The following is a 17,740-nucleotide window of genomic DNA, read 5'->3' as shown; positions in this document are numbered from 1 at the left end:
TATCAAGAATGTATGATTGTGGAAGTTGTGTCCTGCAGTCCCACTGTCAGACACGGCACAGGAGCCAGGCGTGCAGGTTTTAATAATAATATGCTTTCACAAAAGTTTTCTCTCCCGCAGGACGCGACTTTTCAGCCACGTCCGTATCCTCTCTCCCCTCCTGCTCCCGGCCGCTTACTGTTAAAGACAACAGATGATTAGATTAACACGTACCACCTGTGAAATCTAATCACCTGCCAGCTGTGTCTCGCCGTCAGCACTGCCACGCCCCCCCCCCCCTGTCTTCAGCACCATGGACAGAGGCCCCGGCCGAGTCATACCAAAGACTATAAAAATGGGACCCATTACCTCCCTGCTTGGCACTCAGCATCAAGGGTTGGAATTGGGGGTCAAATCACCAAAAATGATTCCCGGGCGCGGCACCGCTGCTGCCCACTGCTCCCCTCACCTCCCAGGGGGTGATCAAGGGGATGGGTCAAATGCAGAGGACAAATTTCACCACACCTTGTGTGTGTGTGACAATCATTGGTACTTTAACTTTAACTTTAACTTTGCTCCTGCAGGCAGCGCTGGCCACATCTCCCTCCACAATGATATTTTTTGAGTCCTTCGTGAGAAGTGTGTCTGATTCAAACAAAAAGGTGGTTTCAGTCAGGGTAAGGTAGGGCTGTTGGTCAGTTGAAAGGTTCAAAAGTAGGAAGATGGGTCTATAAAGTGACATGTATGCACCATTTTAACCAAAGCACCACCACTACAGGTCATTCAGACCACAAGGAAGTCTTTTAAATGACTGTATAATGTATCTAAAATGGTGGGTCTTGTCGCTTATTTCATAGAAAACACATGGTTGGTAGAGTGGCCGTGCCAGCAACTTGAGGGTTCCAGGTTCGATCCCCACTTCTGCCAACCTAGTCACTGTCGTTGTGTCCTTGGGCAAGACACTTTACCCACCTTCTCCCAGTGCCACCCACACTGGTTTAAAAATGTAACTTAAATATTGGGTTTCACTATGTAAAGCGCTTTGAGTCACTAGAGAAAAGTGCTATATAAATAGAATTCACTTCACTTTACTTCACATGTTTAAGATGTTTGTGTTTACTTTATTCAGTCAATACAACTGTGATGTTTCCCTCTCGTGGGTCCTCCTGACCGTAACAGACCCCCTCGTGAGCCCGGTAATCTGGTGTAACAATGTCTTTATTTGTGAGCGCACACACGCTAGGACCGCACTCCACGCTACAGCTTTTCAGTCTTTGTGGCTTTTTCCTTCCGGCAATGTCCATCAACTGCGTCCGCTCACCAGCAACTCCAACTCCAACAACGTGTCTCGTTCCAGCTGCTGCTAATAAGGGTGATTATAAAACCAGCCCCAGCTGGGCAATCCACTCACCTGCCACTGGCTTCGAGGCCGGTCCTTACATGCTCCGCGGCAAGCCCCCAGACCACGCCCCCCTCCACAACAACATTACACATAAGGCAAATATTAATATAAACAATAATATAGCCATTATTTTTGTATTGTTATTTCTTTGTGGCAGTAGTCCCTAACGTTATTGTAGTTGAACGGCAAAAGTGAATGGGAGGAAAATGTATGCCACAGTGGTCCCTGGCTGATTTTAAATCCAGTCAAGCATAGAGCTTAGACCACTGTGGCATACCCTCATGAGACATCGCATGAATGCAAGTTGAAGGGACACGTCTGATCACGCTGTATATAGAGTATATCCCTTTTTCTACAAATCCCATTAAAGTTCCTAAACCGCAACTGTATTTCTGGTGTGCGTAGCCTGTTATAGGCAAAGCTTTTATGTATAAAACCCAAAACCAGTGAAGTTGGCACGTCGTGTATTTCGTAAATAAAAACAGAATACAATGATTTGCAAATCCTTTTCAACTTATATTCAATTGAATAGACTGCAAAGACAAGATATTTAATGTTCCAACTGAGAAACTTCTTTTTTTTTTTTTTTAAATAATCATTCAATTAAAATGTAATTGCAGCAACATGTTGCAAAAAAGTTTGCACAGGGGCATTTTTACCACTGTGTTACATGGCCTTTCCTTTTAACAACACTCAGTCAACGTTTGGGAACTGAGGAGACCAATTATTGAAGCTTTTCAGGTGGAATTATTTCCCATTCTTGCTTGATGTACAGCTTAAGTTGTTCAACAGTCCGGGGGTCTACGTTGTGGTATTTTAGGCTTCATAATGCGCCACATAGTGCGGGTACTAGACTGCGCCAGTCTAGTACCCGCACTCTTTTACTACGAAGCCACGCTGTTGTAACACGTGGCTTGGCATTGTCTTGCTGAAATAAGCAGGGGCGTCCATGATAACGTTGCTTGGATGGCAACATATATTGCTCCAAAACCTGTATGTACCTTTCAGGATTAATGGTGCCTTCACAGATGTGTAAGTTACCCATGTCTTGGGCATTAATACACCCCCATACCATCACAGATGCTGGCTTTTCAACTTTGCGCCTATAACAGTCCGGTTGGTTATTCTCCTCTTTGGTCCGAAGACACGACGTCCACAGTTTCCAAAAACAATTTGACTAGTCATCAACTTTGCATCAGTCCATCTTAGATGAGTTCGGGCCCAGCGAAGCAGGCGGCGTTTCTGGGTGTTGTTGATAAATGGCTTTGGCTTTGCATAGTAGAGTTTTAACTTGCACTTACAGATGTAGCGACAAACTGTAGTTACTGACAGTGGTTTTCTGAAGTGTTCCTGAGCCCATGTGGTGATATCCTTTACACACTGATGTCGCTTTTTGATGCAGTACCGCCTGAGGTTTTTAGCCTTGCTGCTTACGTGCAGTGATTTCTCCAGATTCTCTGAACCTTTTTATGATATTACGGACCGTAGATGGTGAAATCACTAAATTCCTTGCAATAGTTGGTTGAAAAATGTTGTTCTCCAACAATTAAACAATCAGGTATTTGTTGACAAAGTGGTGACCCTCGCCCCATCCTTGTTTGTGAATGACTGAGCATTTTATGGAAGCTGCTTTTATACCCAATCATGGCACCCACCTGTTCCCAATTAGCCTGTTCACCTGTGGGATGTTCCAAATAAGTGTTTGATGAACATTCCTCAACTTTCTCAGTCTTTTTGACCACTTGTGCCAGCTTTTTTGAAACCTGTTGCAGGCATCAAATTCCAAATGAGCTAATATTTGCAAAAAATAACAAAAGTTTTCCAGTTCGAACGTTAAGTATCTTGTCTTTGCAGTCTATTCAATTGAATATAAGTTGAAAAAGGATTTGCAAATCATTGTATTCTCTTTTTATTTACCATTTACACAACGTGCCAACTTCACTGGTTTTGGGGTTTGTAAGTTGGAGCATTTTTTCTTGAGGCTGGAGGATATCTGAGTCTGTCTTTCCATTAGGGTGGAGTCAATTGCCACTCTACCATTTGCAAGTGATGTTTAATAGATGTAGTTCTTACTGGGTCAAATAGTTTGTCAAAAAAGTTTGTTATTTTATTGATGATCAATCAGGCACACAAAATAATGATCTGAGTTTTTTTTATTCCTTACAATATATCCATGTCTGCCAGTATGGATGTTCTGGATCAGTTTTATGCTGCCAATTCCGATAGCGAACATCTATGAGTGAGATCAACCGATACCATTACAGATACAAGTCAGATATATATATTTTTTTTTTTCTATTGACAGTGTAACCATATCAACACAATATTTAAACCGGTTCCTTGTTCTATTCTATTACATACAATTGTTTAAGCACTTTAGTAACATTTTTAGCATAGTCTTCCAGTGATAATTATACTTAAGATACTAAGAAATGCAGTTTATTTACTGTAATGAGGTGGTTATTATTATTAACTTAGAGGAGCGGCTCCACACTGTGTATGAAGACACAATTAGCTGCTAGCCCCATATTGTCATAAACCTTTTTTCTATCAAAACTTTTCTTACTTGTTGGTACCTGGTTTTTGTGTATTTGGGATCTGCACAAGTCTCGAAAAAATTTAAATTAAACCATAGAGGCATGGCGGGGATATTTATGAATCAATCTTGCCTTCCTTTATACTCCCTCCAAACGAGCCGTGTAGAATTTGCCCAATTTGTGACGTTTATTCAATTGGTGACTGTGAAAGTCTCTCTGCTGTGAGGGTTCTCCTGAGTCCGGTAGATCTTTCTTGAACCCGGTGTACAGGTTTGACCCAGTCTTTTATTGACATGCACCAGTCTCGTTTGCTTTTCAGCAGTATATATTTTGAGGACTTTTCAGTCCCGCGTGTCTCTGCCTTCTGTGCGTGTGTCTCTCTCTCTCCAACTCCCAACAACGTGTCTCGTTCCGGCTGCTGCTAATAAGGGCGACAGGTGATTAGATAACAAGCCCCAGCTGGGCAATCTACTCGCCTGCCGCTGACTTCGAGGCCGGTCTTCACACACCCCGCTCCGCGGCAGGCCCGCAGACCACGCCCCCCTCCACAGTGACTTCAGCGAATATCTTCATATATGGTAAAGTTTTACCCAAAGAGCTTTGCGCGAGTCTGCCATTGTAGTCTGACGTTGGGGTCAATAAGTTCCTTCTTTTCATCTTTCTTAATGTTGTGGTGCAGACTGGCTTGCGCATGCACATGCGTATAGTTTTAACCTTTGTCTGTCAGTAGAATCGATATGGAAGCGCGAAAAACTACAACATTGCTGACGGGCAGAAGACCGCCCACAAAACGGCGCATCCTGTAGAGACAGTCAAACAGCAGTTTAGAGATAGTCTGTAAAACATAACCTATGCAAAATGTTACCAAATAACCACCATTATATGTTATGTAGGAAGTGTTTCAAATCTTAATATGGCATCTTTAAGCAGAAGCATTTGTTAAGTATCTTCATACAAACGACATTTTTAAAGTTAAAAAGGACTTCAATTTAGTATTATTTGCAGATGATACAACTGTGTTTTGTTCAGGAGAGAACACACATACGCTAATACAAATAATAACAGAAGAAATTAACAAATAAAAAATCAATCAATCAATCAATCAATGTTTATTTATATAGTCCTAAATCACAAGTGTCTCAAAGGGCTGCACAAGCCACAACAACATCCTCGGTACAGAGCCCCCATACGAGCAAGGAAAAACAAAACAAAAACAAAAACAGATCATCTTTGAATCTCAGTATAACCAAAAAATGTGTATCTGTTATCATGGACGCCCCTGCTTATTTCAGCAAGACAATACCAAGCCACGTGTTACAACAGCGTGGCTTCATAATAAAAGAGTGCGGAGACCCCGGACTGTTGAACAACTTAACCTGTACATCAAGCAAAAACGGGAAAAAATTCCACCTGAAAAGATTAAAAAATTGGTTTCCTTAGTTCCCCAACGTTTACTGAGTGTTGTTAAAAGGAAAGGCCATGTAACACAGTGGTAAAAATGCCCCTGTGACAACTTTTTTGCTATGTGTTGCTGTCATTAAATTCTTAGTCCATGATTATTTGCAAAAAATAACACATTTTACCAGTTTGAACATTAAATATATTGTCTTTGTCCATTCAATTGAATATAAGTTGAAAGGATTTGCAAATCATTGTTCTCTGTTTTTATTTACGAATTACACAACGTGCCAACTTCACTGGTTTTGGGTTTTGTCGATCAGCAGCCAAAAGAAGAGTATATGTACCAGCCAGTGTTGAAAGAAAGAGGTTTAATGCAGGCAAGCAAAAGCTAAATGTTCTGATGATGAGTTATTTTTAGATTGCACAACTGACCAATAGAACATTTAGCTGCGGTCCCCAAATGGCCCACAGGCCAGACTTTGAACACCCTTGTTCTTGTGGCCCGCTGTTCCGGAAGTCTCTAAGATATTATCCCTTGAGCCCACTTGTCCCTCCTTTTTTCCCTCAAAAATGAAATAAGCTCTGAAAAAGCTGTTGGCTGTTCATTAAAAAAAAAAAAAAAAAAAAGATATACCCCAAGCCCTTATTTAGCTCTGCCGTTTTTCATTATCATATGCATCAAACAATATCACTTCCAGTTAGACTTAGAGCTGCCTGTGTGGCCTGAGTAAAGGGATTCTCTCATTTCGCCTGATTAAATTAGCCAAATACAGTTAGAGGGTAGTCAAAAGCGCTTGTGTGTGGGACTATACAGTCGTGGTCAAAAGTTTACGTACACTTATGAAGGACATAATGTCATGGCTGTCTTGAGTTTCCGATCATTTCTACAACTCTTATTTTTTTGTGATAGAGTGATTGGAGCACATACTTGTTGGTCACAAAAAACATTCATGAAGTTTGGTTCTTTTATGAATGTATTATGGGTCTACTGAAAATGTGAGCAAATCTGCTGGGTCAAAAGTATACGTACAGCAATGTTAATATTTGGTTACATGTCCCTTGGCAAGTTTCCCTGCAATAAGGCGCTTTTGGTAGCCATCCACAAGTTTCTGCTTGAATTTTTGACCACTCCTCTTGACAAAATTGGTGCAGCTCAGCTAAATGTGTTGGTTTTCTGACATGGACTTGTTTCTTCAGCATTGTCCACACGTTTAAGTCAGGACTTTGGGAAGGCCATTCTAAAATCTTAATTCTAGCCTGATTTAGCAATTGCTTTACCACTTTTGACGTGTGTTTGGGGGTCATTGTCCTGTTGGAACACCCAACTGCGCTCAAGACCCAACCTCCGGTCTGATGATTTTAGGTTGCCCAGAAGAATTTGGAGGTAATCCTCCTTTTTCATTGTCCCATTTACTCTCTGTAAAGCACCAGTTCCATTGGCAGCAAAACAGGCCCAGAGCATAATACTACCACCACCATTATTGACGGTAGGCATGGTGTTCCTGGGATTAAAGGCCTCACCTTTTATCCTTCAAACATATTGCTGGGTATTGTGGCCGAACAGCTCAATTTTTGTTTCATCTGACATCACATGGACAAAGATAAGACCTTCTGGAGTAAAGTTCTGTGGTCAGATGAAACCAAAATTGAGCTGTTTGGCCACAAATAGAATTGAGTTCGGGGCTGAGCTGCCTTGACGCGAGTGCTTCCCGGTGAATGACACAGTGTGTCCAATGCGCATTTGGCGCAACCCTCTTTATTAGAGCCTGCAGCCCGTTTCTTTACCCTGCCATGGTCTGTGCGCCATCAGAGCAAAAGCCCACACAGTTTTCCCATTTAAGGTTGTGTTGTTTGATGAAACTGTCCATTATCTCGAACAGCTCATCAGCAGTGGCTCTATTTTTTATGTATTTGCAAAACAGCAAATCCTCGCACAGTGACTCGCCATTCACAAAGCTTCCGCTTAGCCCCGCCCCCATTAGTTACTGTTGCTATGTCTGTCAAACTTTCGCTCCTACCTAGAAATTTAAAGCCTACAGGAAAAATAAGTAATTTACATTTATTTATATAGCGGATTCCACAGACAGAATCACAAAGTGATTTACAGTGTGTATAGAAAATGAAAGCATAGTAAAAAAAAAAAATCTAAGAATATAATTAAAAAAAAAAAAAAAAAGTAAAGTGAAATTTCCTCCCGTTCCTCGCGCCCCACCTGTCATGTCTCTATTCCCTACCAGTGGGGCGCGCCCCACACTTTGAGAAACGCTGCATTAAGAACAATAAATTAGTTTTTAGTATAAGTTTGCTGGTTTCAAGAAATGTAATGCCGAACGCATATCATTATGTCAAGATAATGGCACTAGCATTTACTTCATTTAAGAATATTTTTCAACATATTGAGCTAAAAGGTCTCTTTTTTTTTTCTACAAGAAAAGCGCACTTGTTATTAGTGACAATATACTTATTTTAAGGTATTTTTGGGTTTATTGAGGTTAGCTAATTTTACTTGTTTTGGAAAGTCTTGACAAGCCAAATTTTCTTGTATTATTGGCAGATAATTATCCTTAGTTCAAATAAAATACCCCTAATTTTTGTTTTTGTTTTTCTTATTTTTGAACACTGACTTTTTGCAGTGTATATATACTTGGTTCCTTGTTGAACATGGTTTGTAAGTATTCGTATAGTGAATCAAGGTTCTCCATTCGAAACAATGAAAATATGAGTAATGGGTTCAAAAGTACATATTTTTATTAATACTTTGTACACTTTGAACAGAATATAATGTGCTATACAGGACTGAATATCTAACAAACATAAGGGGGTGATGGAATGTTCCAACAGGACAACGACCCCAAACACATGTCAAAAGTGATAAAGGAATGGCTAAATCATGGCTAGAATGAAGGTTTTAGAATGTCCTTCACAAAAGTCCTGACTTAAATGTGTGGACAATGCTGAAGAAACAAGTACATGTCAGAAAACCTACACATTTAGCTGAGCTGCACCTATTTTGTCAAGAGGAGTGGTCAAAAATTCAACCAGAAGCTTGTGGATGGCTACCAAAAGCGCCTTATTGTAGTGAAACTTGCCAAGGGACATGTAACCAAATATTAACATTGCTGTATGTATACTTTTGACCCAGCAGATGTTATGATCATGTTTTGTTATTTTCTGTTAGTTTTTGGACTCCCTCAGTTCCTGTTTTTGTGCACCCTTAAGTTTGTTTTAGTTACCATGGTTGCTTATTATTTTCACCTGTCTCTGATTGGTGTTCGGGACGCTCACCTGTTTCCCGAGCACTAATCAGAGGCATTATTTAAGCCTGCCTTTGCCGGTCAGTCGGCCTGGCTTCATTGTTTGCTACTTGCACCTGTTACATGAGTATTGCTTGTCCTTAGCTTCGAGTGCAATCGGTAGTGATGGGTTGATGAGGCGTCATGAAGCGTTTCGACACATTGCAAAACTGTATTGATACTGTGTCGATACTGTGTCACTAAATACTGACATCTGCTGGACATTAAAAATCCCTACAGGCAACCTATGGACCGACTCAACTGACACTGATTTTATGACCTAGTATATACAATAATATAAACCAAGTCATTGTATTTCATTTAGTATTATTTCATATCTTCATTTAAATACAAATATATATTTTTTTATTTTTAGATACAGTCAATAAATAATGTGAACATGTATCATAACATGGACAACTAAGAGAACGTGTTGTGAATGAGGATGCTTGTGGACTGGGAATTAAAAAAAAAAATTTTTTTACACATTTTTATTTAAAAAAAAACAGTTTTTCCAACATATTCAATTTTAGATGATTTCTCTTTGTTATTATTTCTCCGGCTGTAGAAAAGACCCGCTCACAGGCAATGTTCCCTCTAATTGTTCATGTGTGTGAGCAAACACAAAAACTCCCTGAGCATTCAGTGCAGCACATGTGAGCAACATCACACGTGGCAATACCAGCAGCACACCTGTCTCAAACCAATCTTTTATAATAACATAATTTTCATGAGATTATTTTGGAATATTAGTGATTTGGCCCACTTGTAATGAAAATAAAAGAAATCTTGTTTTTCATAAGCTATGGATTAGTAATGTACAATATGTCTGGGTGGGGGTCCTGCTTTGGAAATCATTTGTACCCCTTTCAGAGATCACATTTAGTTCCCCTTGAACATCCTCATGTTGCACAATGAAATGTAAGCATAGGATGAAGTGTGCATTCCTGTAACTTTCTCTAGTAACAGCATTCCATGATTAATATAAATAAATTAACATTAATAATAAATGACAGTAGAATAAGCACACGTATGACTGAGGAGTCATAGTGTATTTGTGTTGTGTTTGAGTTGTCCGACTTTTTGTGTGGCCATAAACGCACCAGTGGCTTAGTGGTATGCGTGTTGGTGACAGATGGCAAGTTGGTTTTGGCCTGGTTTGTACGGCAGAAAATGACTAGTTTTTCGAGATATACGTTTTTTACTCATGTTTTTGGTGTGGTTATGGTCAAAATAAACAGTTTTGCTCAATAAAGTGATCGATATAATTCCTGTCCTCGAAGCATCTCGATAGACGTTACAATAATTAAACGGTGTTGACGAACACCGTTAGGGCCGCTTGTTGTCACTGTCACTCAGAGTTGCATTGCAAAATTACACAGAATAAATGTGTTTATTTTGTTTAGAATTCAGATGGGTTTGATTTGGTGCGTGGCATATATTTGCTGTGCGCAGAGGACGCTTGAGCAGTGCGCAATTGCACACGTGCGCACCTTAGAGGGAACGTTGCTCACAGGGCACAGAGGAGGCGGAAGTGCGACACAGTTCGCGTATCGGTCACGTGACCGAAACAGCTCATGATCGGTTACGTGACTTTCTAAAAGCGGTACGCGCACCGACACAGGGTTTCGCTCTATGAGCTCGACGCATCGGTGTTGCCGGACCCATCACTAGCGATCGGCTTGTTTTCTGTTTTTTGTACTTTTTTGATTTTTCTAAAAATAAATCATGTTCCTACCTGCACGTCCTGTCCGGAGTGGTCCGTCTGCATCCCGGGGGAACGAACCACGCAGTAAGCTGCGACCCCCCCAATCGTAACCGCAGATTTGGTCACATTTTCAGTAGACTCATAATAAATTCATAAAAGAACCAAACTTCATGAATGTTTTTTGTGACCAACAAGTATATGCTCCAATCACTCTATCATAAAAAAAATAAGAGTTGTAGAAATTATTGGAAACTCAAGACAGCCATGACATTATGTTCTTTACAAGTCAGTGTTTCCCACACATTCATTTATTTGTGGCGGCCCACCACGAAAGAATTAAGTCTGCCACAAATAAAATAAAATAAAATAAAATTTTTTATTTTTTTTTATTTATTTTTTTGTCCTGTCCAGCTTCTCAGGCAAATCATATAGTTGATGTATATGCCCATATAGGCTGTTCAGATTTACTTTACAAAAGAGAAGTGTAGGATACTTCTCTTGTTGCCTTATTTGTATTTGACCACTACTGTTTTCTGTTTAGTTGTTACTGACTGTGGCAGGACACCTCTGCCTCTGTTTCACTTTATGTTGCTGGTAAATAATATGGTTGTAGTAGTAGGCTAAAGTTAAATTATTGAGTATGCACTAATTAAAGGGGCAGAGCTTTAAGAGACATTTTAGCTTCTATATTTTATAAGATATGTTTTTTGTAAGAACCACAATTAATAAATATATTTCAGTGAATAACTTATTGTTCAAATCTGTATATAAATATGTACATAAAGTGTTGTAATTATATTGTAAAATGGATGGATGGATGGACGTTTAAAACATAACTGTTATTATTAATTAGTAAGTGTACATTTTTTGAGCCTTTTTAGAGAAAATCATATCATTGTAGTAAATTATGCAAATTACTCGATGATGTCATGGTGACCACGCCCCCACCGCCACATGTATCTTGGCAGTTTATGGGAAACACTGCAAGTGTATGTCAACTTTTGACCACGACTGTATATATATATAGTTTTTAAAAAGGGGTTTCTTCTGTGTGGAAAACTTGGGAGAAAACGTGTTTGAAAATCAATTTTCTTAAACGTGTTCGCACTTCCCTTGCCTTTCAGAGGAGTTCCAGAACTTTGTTCGGAGGCTCCCCACGTCGTACGCTTTGAACACATCAGCCATCGAGTTCTTCTGGAAGATGGAACCCGCCGTTAATCAGCGCTACAAACAGCTGGAGCTCAACACCCAGCAGTCTTTGAGCAAATCGGGACGCATCATCAGCAAGCTCTACACCCTCAGCAAGAGGTGTCGCACCCAGCCCAAAATCATTAGGCTGAGTGAGAGGTGAGATGCTCTGGTATTGTTGAAGTATTCCCTCTGACATGAAAATGTTTGCGTGGGTGTGCGCGTGGGTGTGCATGGGGGGTGGGGTGGGGGGGGGGCAGCATGCGTGGACCACCATCTGAGAACATAAGCAAAAAATTCTAAAGCCTGCAGCCACATCACATGTCCTTTCAAGTTATCTGAAAATGGCACACATCTTTTTTTCTTTTTTTTTTTCCTGCACAGCGCTTTTGCAATCTCCTGAACTCGGCACTATGCTAATATTACACACAATATATTAGGCCTTTGATATTCAACTGAGGTGCCACTGATGTGGGCTGTAGTCTCACACCTGCTGGTTTGGATGCAGTCAAGGTTATATCAAGGAAAACAAAAACCGCCCCCCTGCGAAATTAAAGTTTTACGCGTTTTAAGAAACTTGTTTCAGTAAAGGCGGTTAAGAATTAAGAGGGAAAAAAATCATGGATTAACAATTGAAAATAATCATTAGTAGAGATGTCCGATAATGGCTTTTTTGCCAAAATCCGATATCCTTAATTACCGATTCCGATATCAACTGATACCGATATATACAGTCATGGAATTAACACATTATTATGCCTAATTTTGTTGTGATGCCCCGCTGGATGCATTAAACAATGTAACAAGGTTTTCCAAAATAATTCCACTCAAGTTATGGAAAAAAAATGCCAACATGGCACTGCCATATTTATTATTGAAGTCACAAAGTGCATTATTTTGTTTAACATGCCTCAAAACAGCAGCTTGGAATTTGGGACATTCTCTCCCTGAGAGAGCATGAGGAGGTTGAGGTGGGGTAGGGTGGGGGGTGTATATTGTAGCGTCCCAGGAGAGTTAGTGCTGCAAGGGGTTCTGGGTATTTGTTCTGTTGTGTTACGACGCGGATGTTCTCCCGAAATGTGTTTGTCATTCTTGTTTGGTGTGGGTTCACAGTGTGGCGCATATTTGTAACAGTGTCAAACTTGTTTATACGGCCACCCTCAGTGTGACCTGTATGGCTGTTGACCAAGTATGCTTGGCATTCACTTGTGTGTGTGAAAAGCCGTAGATATTATGTGATTGGGCCGGCACGCAAAGGCAGTGCCTTTAAGGTTTATTGGCGCTCTGTACTTCTCCCTACGTCCGTGTACCACTCCGTACAGCGGCGTTTTAAAAAGTCATACATTTTACTTTTTTGAAACCGATACCGATAAGTTCCGGTATTATATTTTAAAGCAGGGGTCTCAGACACGCAGCCCGCAGGCCAATTGCGGCTCGCGAGACGTTATTTTGCGGCCCCCATCTTAATATGAAAGTTTAATGTTAGTGCGGCCCGCAAGTTTTATATGAATGGCGCTTGACAGCGTTGTGTGCGAAGCTGAAGGAATCTACCAATCACGGTGTGGTATATGGCTCTCGAGGGCCGAACATTGACGTCACTTGCGTGATGCAAGCAGAGAAACGTTTTGCCGCTTTTCCACTAGACCCGCACAGGCTCTTCCTCCCTCCCTCCCTCGATCGCTCGCCCGCCTGCTCGCTCTCTCTCTATCGCTCCCTCCTCCGGCGCCGCTGTAAACAGTCTGGGCCGGGGAGACAAGCGGTCCGGTAGCTTCCGAAGCACTCCGCCAAAGGACCGAGCGACAATACAAAACTGTGGTGCACTGGACCCCAGCGCTGATTCTCCGACAGAGCGAATCGGACGTGTAACACGTTAGTGGTGATGTTAGCCCGTTCGGGGCTAATTGTGCTACCGTAACTGTAAACTCCATGGCGAAACCCCTGTTTTAAAGCATTTATCATCTCTAATTATTAGTATTGTTTATTTATAAATGGTTGATTTATATAGGCTAGTAAGGTAAAGTTTTGTACCTGACAAGTTTCGGCTATCTTGTCAGGTACAAAACTTTACCTTACTAGCCTATATAAATCAACCATTTATAAATACACATTAGTAGGCTAAATGAACCTCTTTAACATATTAGTATTGTTGTCTGTCTATCTGTGTTGGCCCTGTGATGAGGTGGCGACTTGTCCAGGGTGTACCCCGCCTTCCGCCCGAATGCAGCTGGGACAGGCTTCAGCACCCCCCGCGACCCCGAACAGGACAAGCAGTAGAAAATGGATGGATGGATGATTATACCGGATTTTCCGGACTATAAAGCGCATTTAAAATCTTTTTTTTCTCCTAAAAACTCGACAGTGCGCCTTATAACCCGGTGTGCCTGATTTTAAGCAATACATTTGGTTGAGCTTACCCACCTCAAAGCTATTTTATTTGGTACATGGCGTAATGATAAGTGTGACCAGTAGATGGCAGTCAAACATAAGAGAGATGTGTAGACTGCACTATAATGGGTCTCAAGTAAACAACAAAAACATTTTGAATGTTCCAATGAAAATATAGAACATTACACACGGCGCTCAAAAATCTATCAAAATGTTTTTGTACGACTTTGGTAAACTATGAAGCCGCACCGCTTGATGGATTGTCAGCGCATTAAACATACGAGTATTATTATAGTGTGTGTATAAGGTTAAACATATTATCTGGCGTTTTGTTTCGCAGTATTATGCAAAAGCATTTTTTCTTACCTTCTGGTACCTGCTGATCTGTATTTGGGATCTGCATAAATCCTGAAAATTTGCTCGCGTCCGCCTTTGTAGTCTGTGTCGGCACCGTACTTGATAACGTTCTTCTTTTTCTCTATCTTCTTGTTATGTGACATTCATCCTCCGCTGTTGCCATTTCTAATATAAAGTAGTGTAAAGTTCTTACTTATATCTGTCAGTAAACTCGCCATGAAAGCGCTAAAACATACCGGTGTAGTGAGTTTACATTATTCACCCAAGGAACTTTAGTTATTAGAGTTCCGGTCGGACGGTTTTTCACGGGACACATTTCCGGTGTGGTTGTTTCCAGATGAGGAGATGCTGCTCAGTTATTGATTGAAGTAAAGTCTGAATGTCATTAAAACAGTTAGCTCCACCTTTTGACACTTCTTCCACACCCGTCCTTGCACGCTACACCGCTACAACAAAGATGACGGGGAGAAGACGCTGCCGAAGGTGAGCCACGTAAATAAGACCGCCCACATAGGTGCGCCTAATATATGAAAAAAGTACAAAACTAGACCATTCATTGGCAGTGCGCCTTATAATCCGGTGTGCCCTATGGTCCGGAAAATACGGTTGATGTTTTGATGGATGACATGCAAAATAATAATTGTTTGCAAATTTCAGCAGGTACTTTTGCTTATTGTCACTCACCCTCTAATTTATGTTCTAATAAAATGGTGTGAACTATTTTTTTTTAACATTTTCTACAAATATTAAATGGTCATTGAGCCTGTTCAGTCATGCAGTTAAAGCAGACTGTCTCATTGTATACCATACTTGCCGACCTTGAGACCTCCGAATTCGGGAGATGGGGGGGAGGGGTTGAGGTGGGCAGGGTTTGGTGGTAGCAAAGGTGTATATTGTAGCGTCCCGGAAGAGTTAGGGCTGCAAGGGATTCTGGGTATTTGTTCTGTTGTGTTTATGTTGTGTTACGGTGCGGATGTTCTCCCGAAATGTGTTTGTCATTGTTGTTTGGTTTAGGTTCACAGTGTGGCGCATATTTGTAACAGTGTTAAAGTTGTTTATACGACCACCCTCAGTGTGGCCTGTATGGCTGTTGATCAAGTATGCCTTGCAATCAGCCGCATGTATTATGTGACTGGGCTGGCACGCTGTTTGTATGGAGGAAAAGCGGACGCTAAAGGCAGTGCCTTTAAAGCACACCCTCAATGTTGTTGTGCGGGTGGAAATCGGGAGAAATTCGGGAGAATGGTTGCCCCTGGGAGATTTTCAGGAGGGGCAATGAAATTCGGGAGTCTCCCGGGTTGGCAAGTATGTCCATAAGCCGTAGATGTTATAACGTGACGCTGTTTATATGGAGAAAAAGCGGACGTGACGAAAGGCTGTCCTCACTCAGGTCCGCATGGACCTGGAGGGGGCGTGCCTTGTTGTCCGGCTGGAAATCGGGAGAAATTCGGGAGAATGGTTGTCCCGCGAGATTTTCGGGAGAGGCACTGAAATTCGGGAGGCTCCCGGAAAATTCGGGAGGGTTGGCAAGTGTGTTGTATACCACTATATGACAGCACTCGTCCTGATGTTATACATTTCATTTCATTTTCATTTCATTTTCATGTTTATTTCGAATATGTAGACAAAACGAAAACAACAAATTTTGAAAAAAAACAACAAAAAAGCCATTCAAGAATGAATAACAAAAACAACAATAATAATAATAATAATAGTAATAATAAAAAGCAAAAGAAACAAGAAATGAAAATAAACATTTAATGTAAACATATCCGAAAAGGAGTGAGAAGAAGTAAAAACTTATGTACTCCCACCCCTCTTATTACTTACTGTATGTTTAATAATAATAATAATAATAGTATATAAAAATGTTATGTCATATAAATACATATACACATATAAGTACGTACACATACATACATACATACACACATACATATATACATATATATATATATATATATACATATACATACACATACATGTACATCCACAACACACATTTAACAAGTAACTATGAATGTGACACAACAGCGTGTATACATAGTTTACATATACATACACATACAAACCCACTGACTCTTAGTGCAGTTCACTATATCCTGTGAACAATATATTTTTGTACATTCTTTTAAAAACATTGATGCTTGGACTTTGCTTATGTACTTCGCTCAGATTGTCCCACAACTTGACACCTGTGATGGAAATGCGAAAACTTTTCATGGTGGAATTTCTCATCTGAATTTTAAAATTGAGTTCTCTCCTCAAACTATGCCCCCCCTCACGTTCACTAAACATGTTTTGAATGTTCAGTGGTAACAAATGGTTCCTAGCCCTGTACATAGTTATTGCTGTTTGATATGAGACAATGTCGGTGAATTGTAATAATTTAGACTGTAGAAATAGTGCATTGGTGTGTTCCAGATAGCCCACCTTGTGAATGGTCCTTACTGCTCTTTTTTGTAAAATGATTAGTGACTGTAACGACCTTTTGTAATTGTTACCCCAGACTTCAGTACAGTAGTTTAAGTATGGCAAGACTAAAGAACAGGTTTGTCTCATTTCAACTTGTGTTCACTTCCCCAATTTCAAAGGTGAATGCATTTTGAAGTTGCACTAAGAGCAGTTACAATAACTAACATGTCTTTATTAGGTTTGAGAATATACACTATATTGCCAAAAGTATTTGGCCACCCATCCAAATTAACATAATCAGGTGTCCTAATCACTTGGCCCGGCCACAGGTGTATAAAATCAAGCACTTAGGCATGGAGACTGTTTCTACAAACATTTGTGAAAGAATGGGCCGCTCTCAGGAGCTCAGTGTTTTCCAGCGTGGAACTGTCATAGGATTCCACCTGTGCAACAAATCCAGTCGTGAAATTTCCTCACTCCTAAATATTCCAAAGTCAACTTTACTATTGGAAAAGTAAAGAGTTTGGGAACAACAGCAAGTCAGCCACCAAGTGGTAGGCCATGTAAACTGACAGAGAGGTGTCAGCGGATGCTGAAGCGCATAGTGCAAAGACTTTCTGCACAGTCAGTTGCTACAGAGCTCCAAACTTCACGTGACCTTCCAATTAGCCCACGTACAGTACGCAGAGAGCTTCATGGAATGGGTTTCCTTGGCCGAGCAGCTGCATCTAAGCCATACATCACCAAGTCCAATGCAAAGCGTGGGATGCAGTGGTGTAAAGCAGTGGTCCCCAACCACAGTTCTGCGGCCCGGTACCGGTCCGTGGACCGATTGGTACAAAAATTAAAAAAAAACAAAAACGTTTTTTTTATTTTTTATTAAATTAACATAAAAAACACAATATATACATTATATATCAATATAAATCAATACAGTCTGCAGGGATACAGTCCGCAAGCACACATGATTGTATTTCTTTATGACAAAAAAATATATATATATATATATCCCCCCCCCCCCCCCCCCCCCCGGTCCGTGGGACACATTTTGAAGCATTGACCGGTCCGCAAGTAC

General features: G+C 40.7%; 1 protein-coding gene across 1 annotated transcript in view; it reads left to right on the top strand.

The window, feature by feature from the left end:
- Positions 1–17,740, top strand: part of LOC133634930 (BMP/retinoic acid-inducible neural-specific protein 3-like) — a 261,185-nt gene that overhangs the window by 225,531 nt on the left and 17,914 nt on the right. The window contains exon 7 of the mRNA XM_062027587.1: positions 11,445–11,667. Coding sequence (XP_061883571.1) covers positions 11,445–11,667 — 223 coding nt within the window. The remainder of the gene's footprint in view (positions 1–11,444; positions 11,668–17,740) is intronic.

This window comes from Entelurus aequoreus, linkage group LG19 (genome assembly GCF_033978785.1).
Source record: "Entelurus aequoreus isolate RoL-2023_Sb linkage group LG19, RoL_Eaeq_v1.1, whole genome shotgun sequence".
Taxonomy (NCBI): domain Eukaryota; kingdom Metazoa; phylum Chordata; class Actinopteri; order Syngnathiformes; family Syngnathidae; genus Entelurus; species Entelurus aequoreus.
This window is presented reverse-complemented; position numbering and strand designations above follow the sequence as displayed.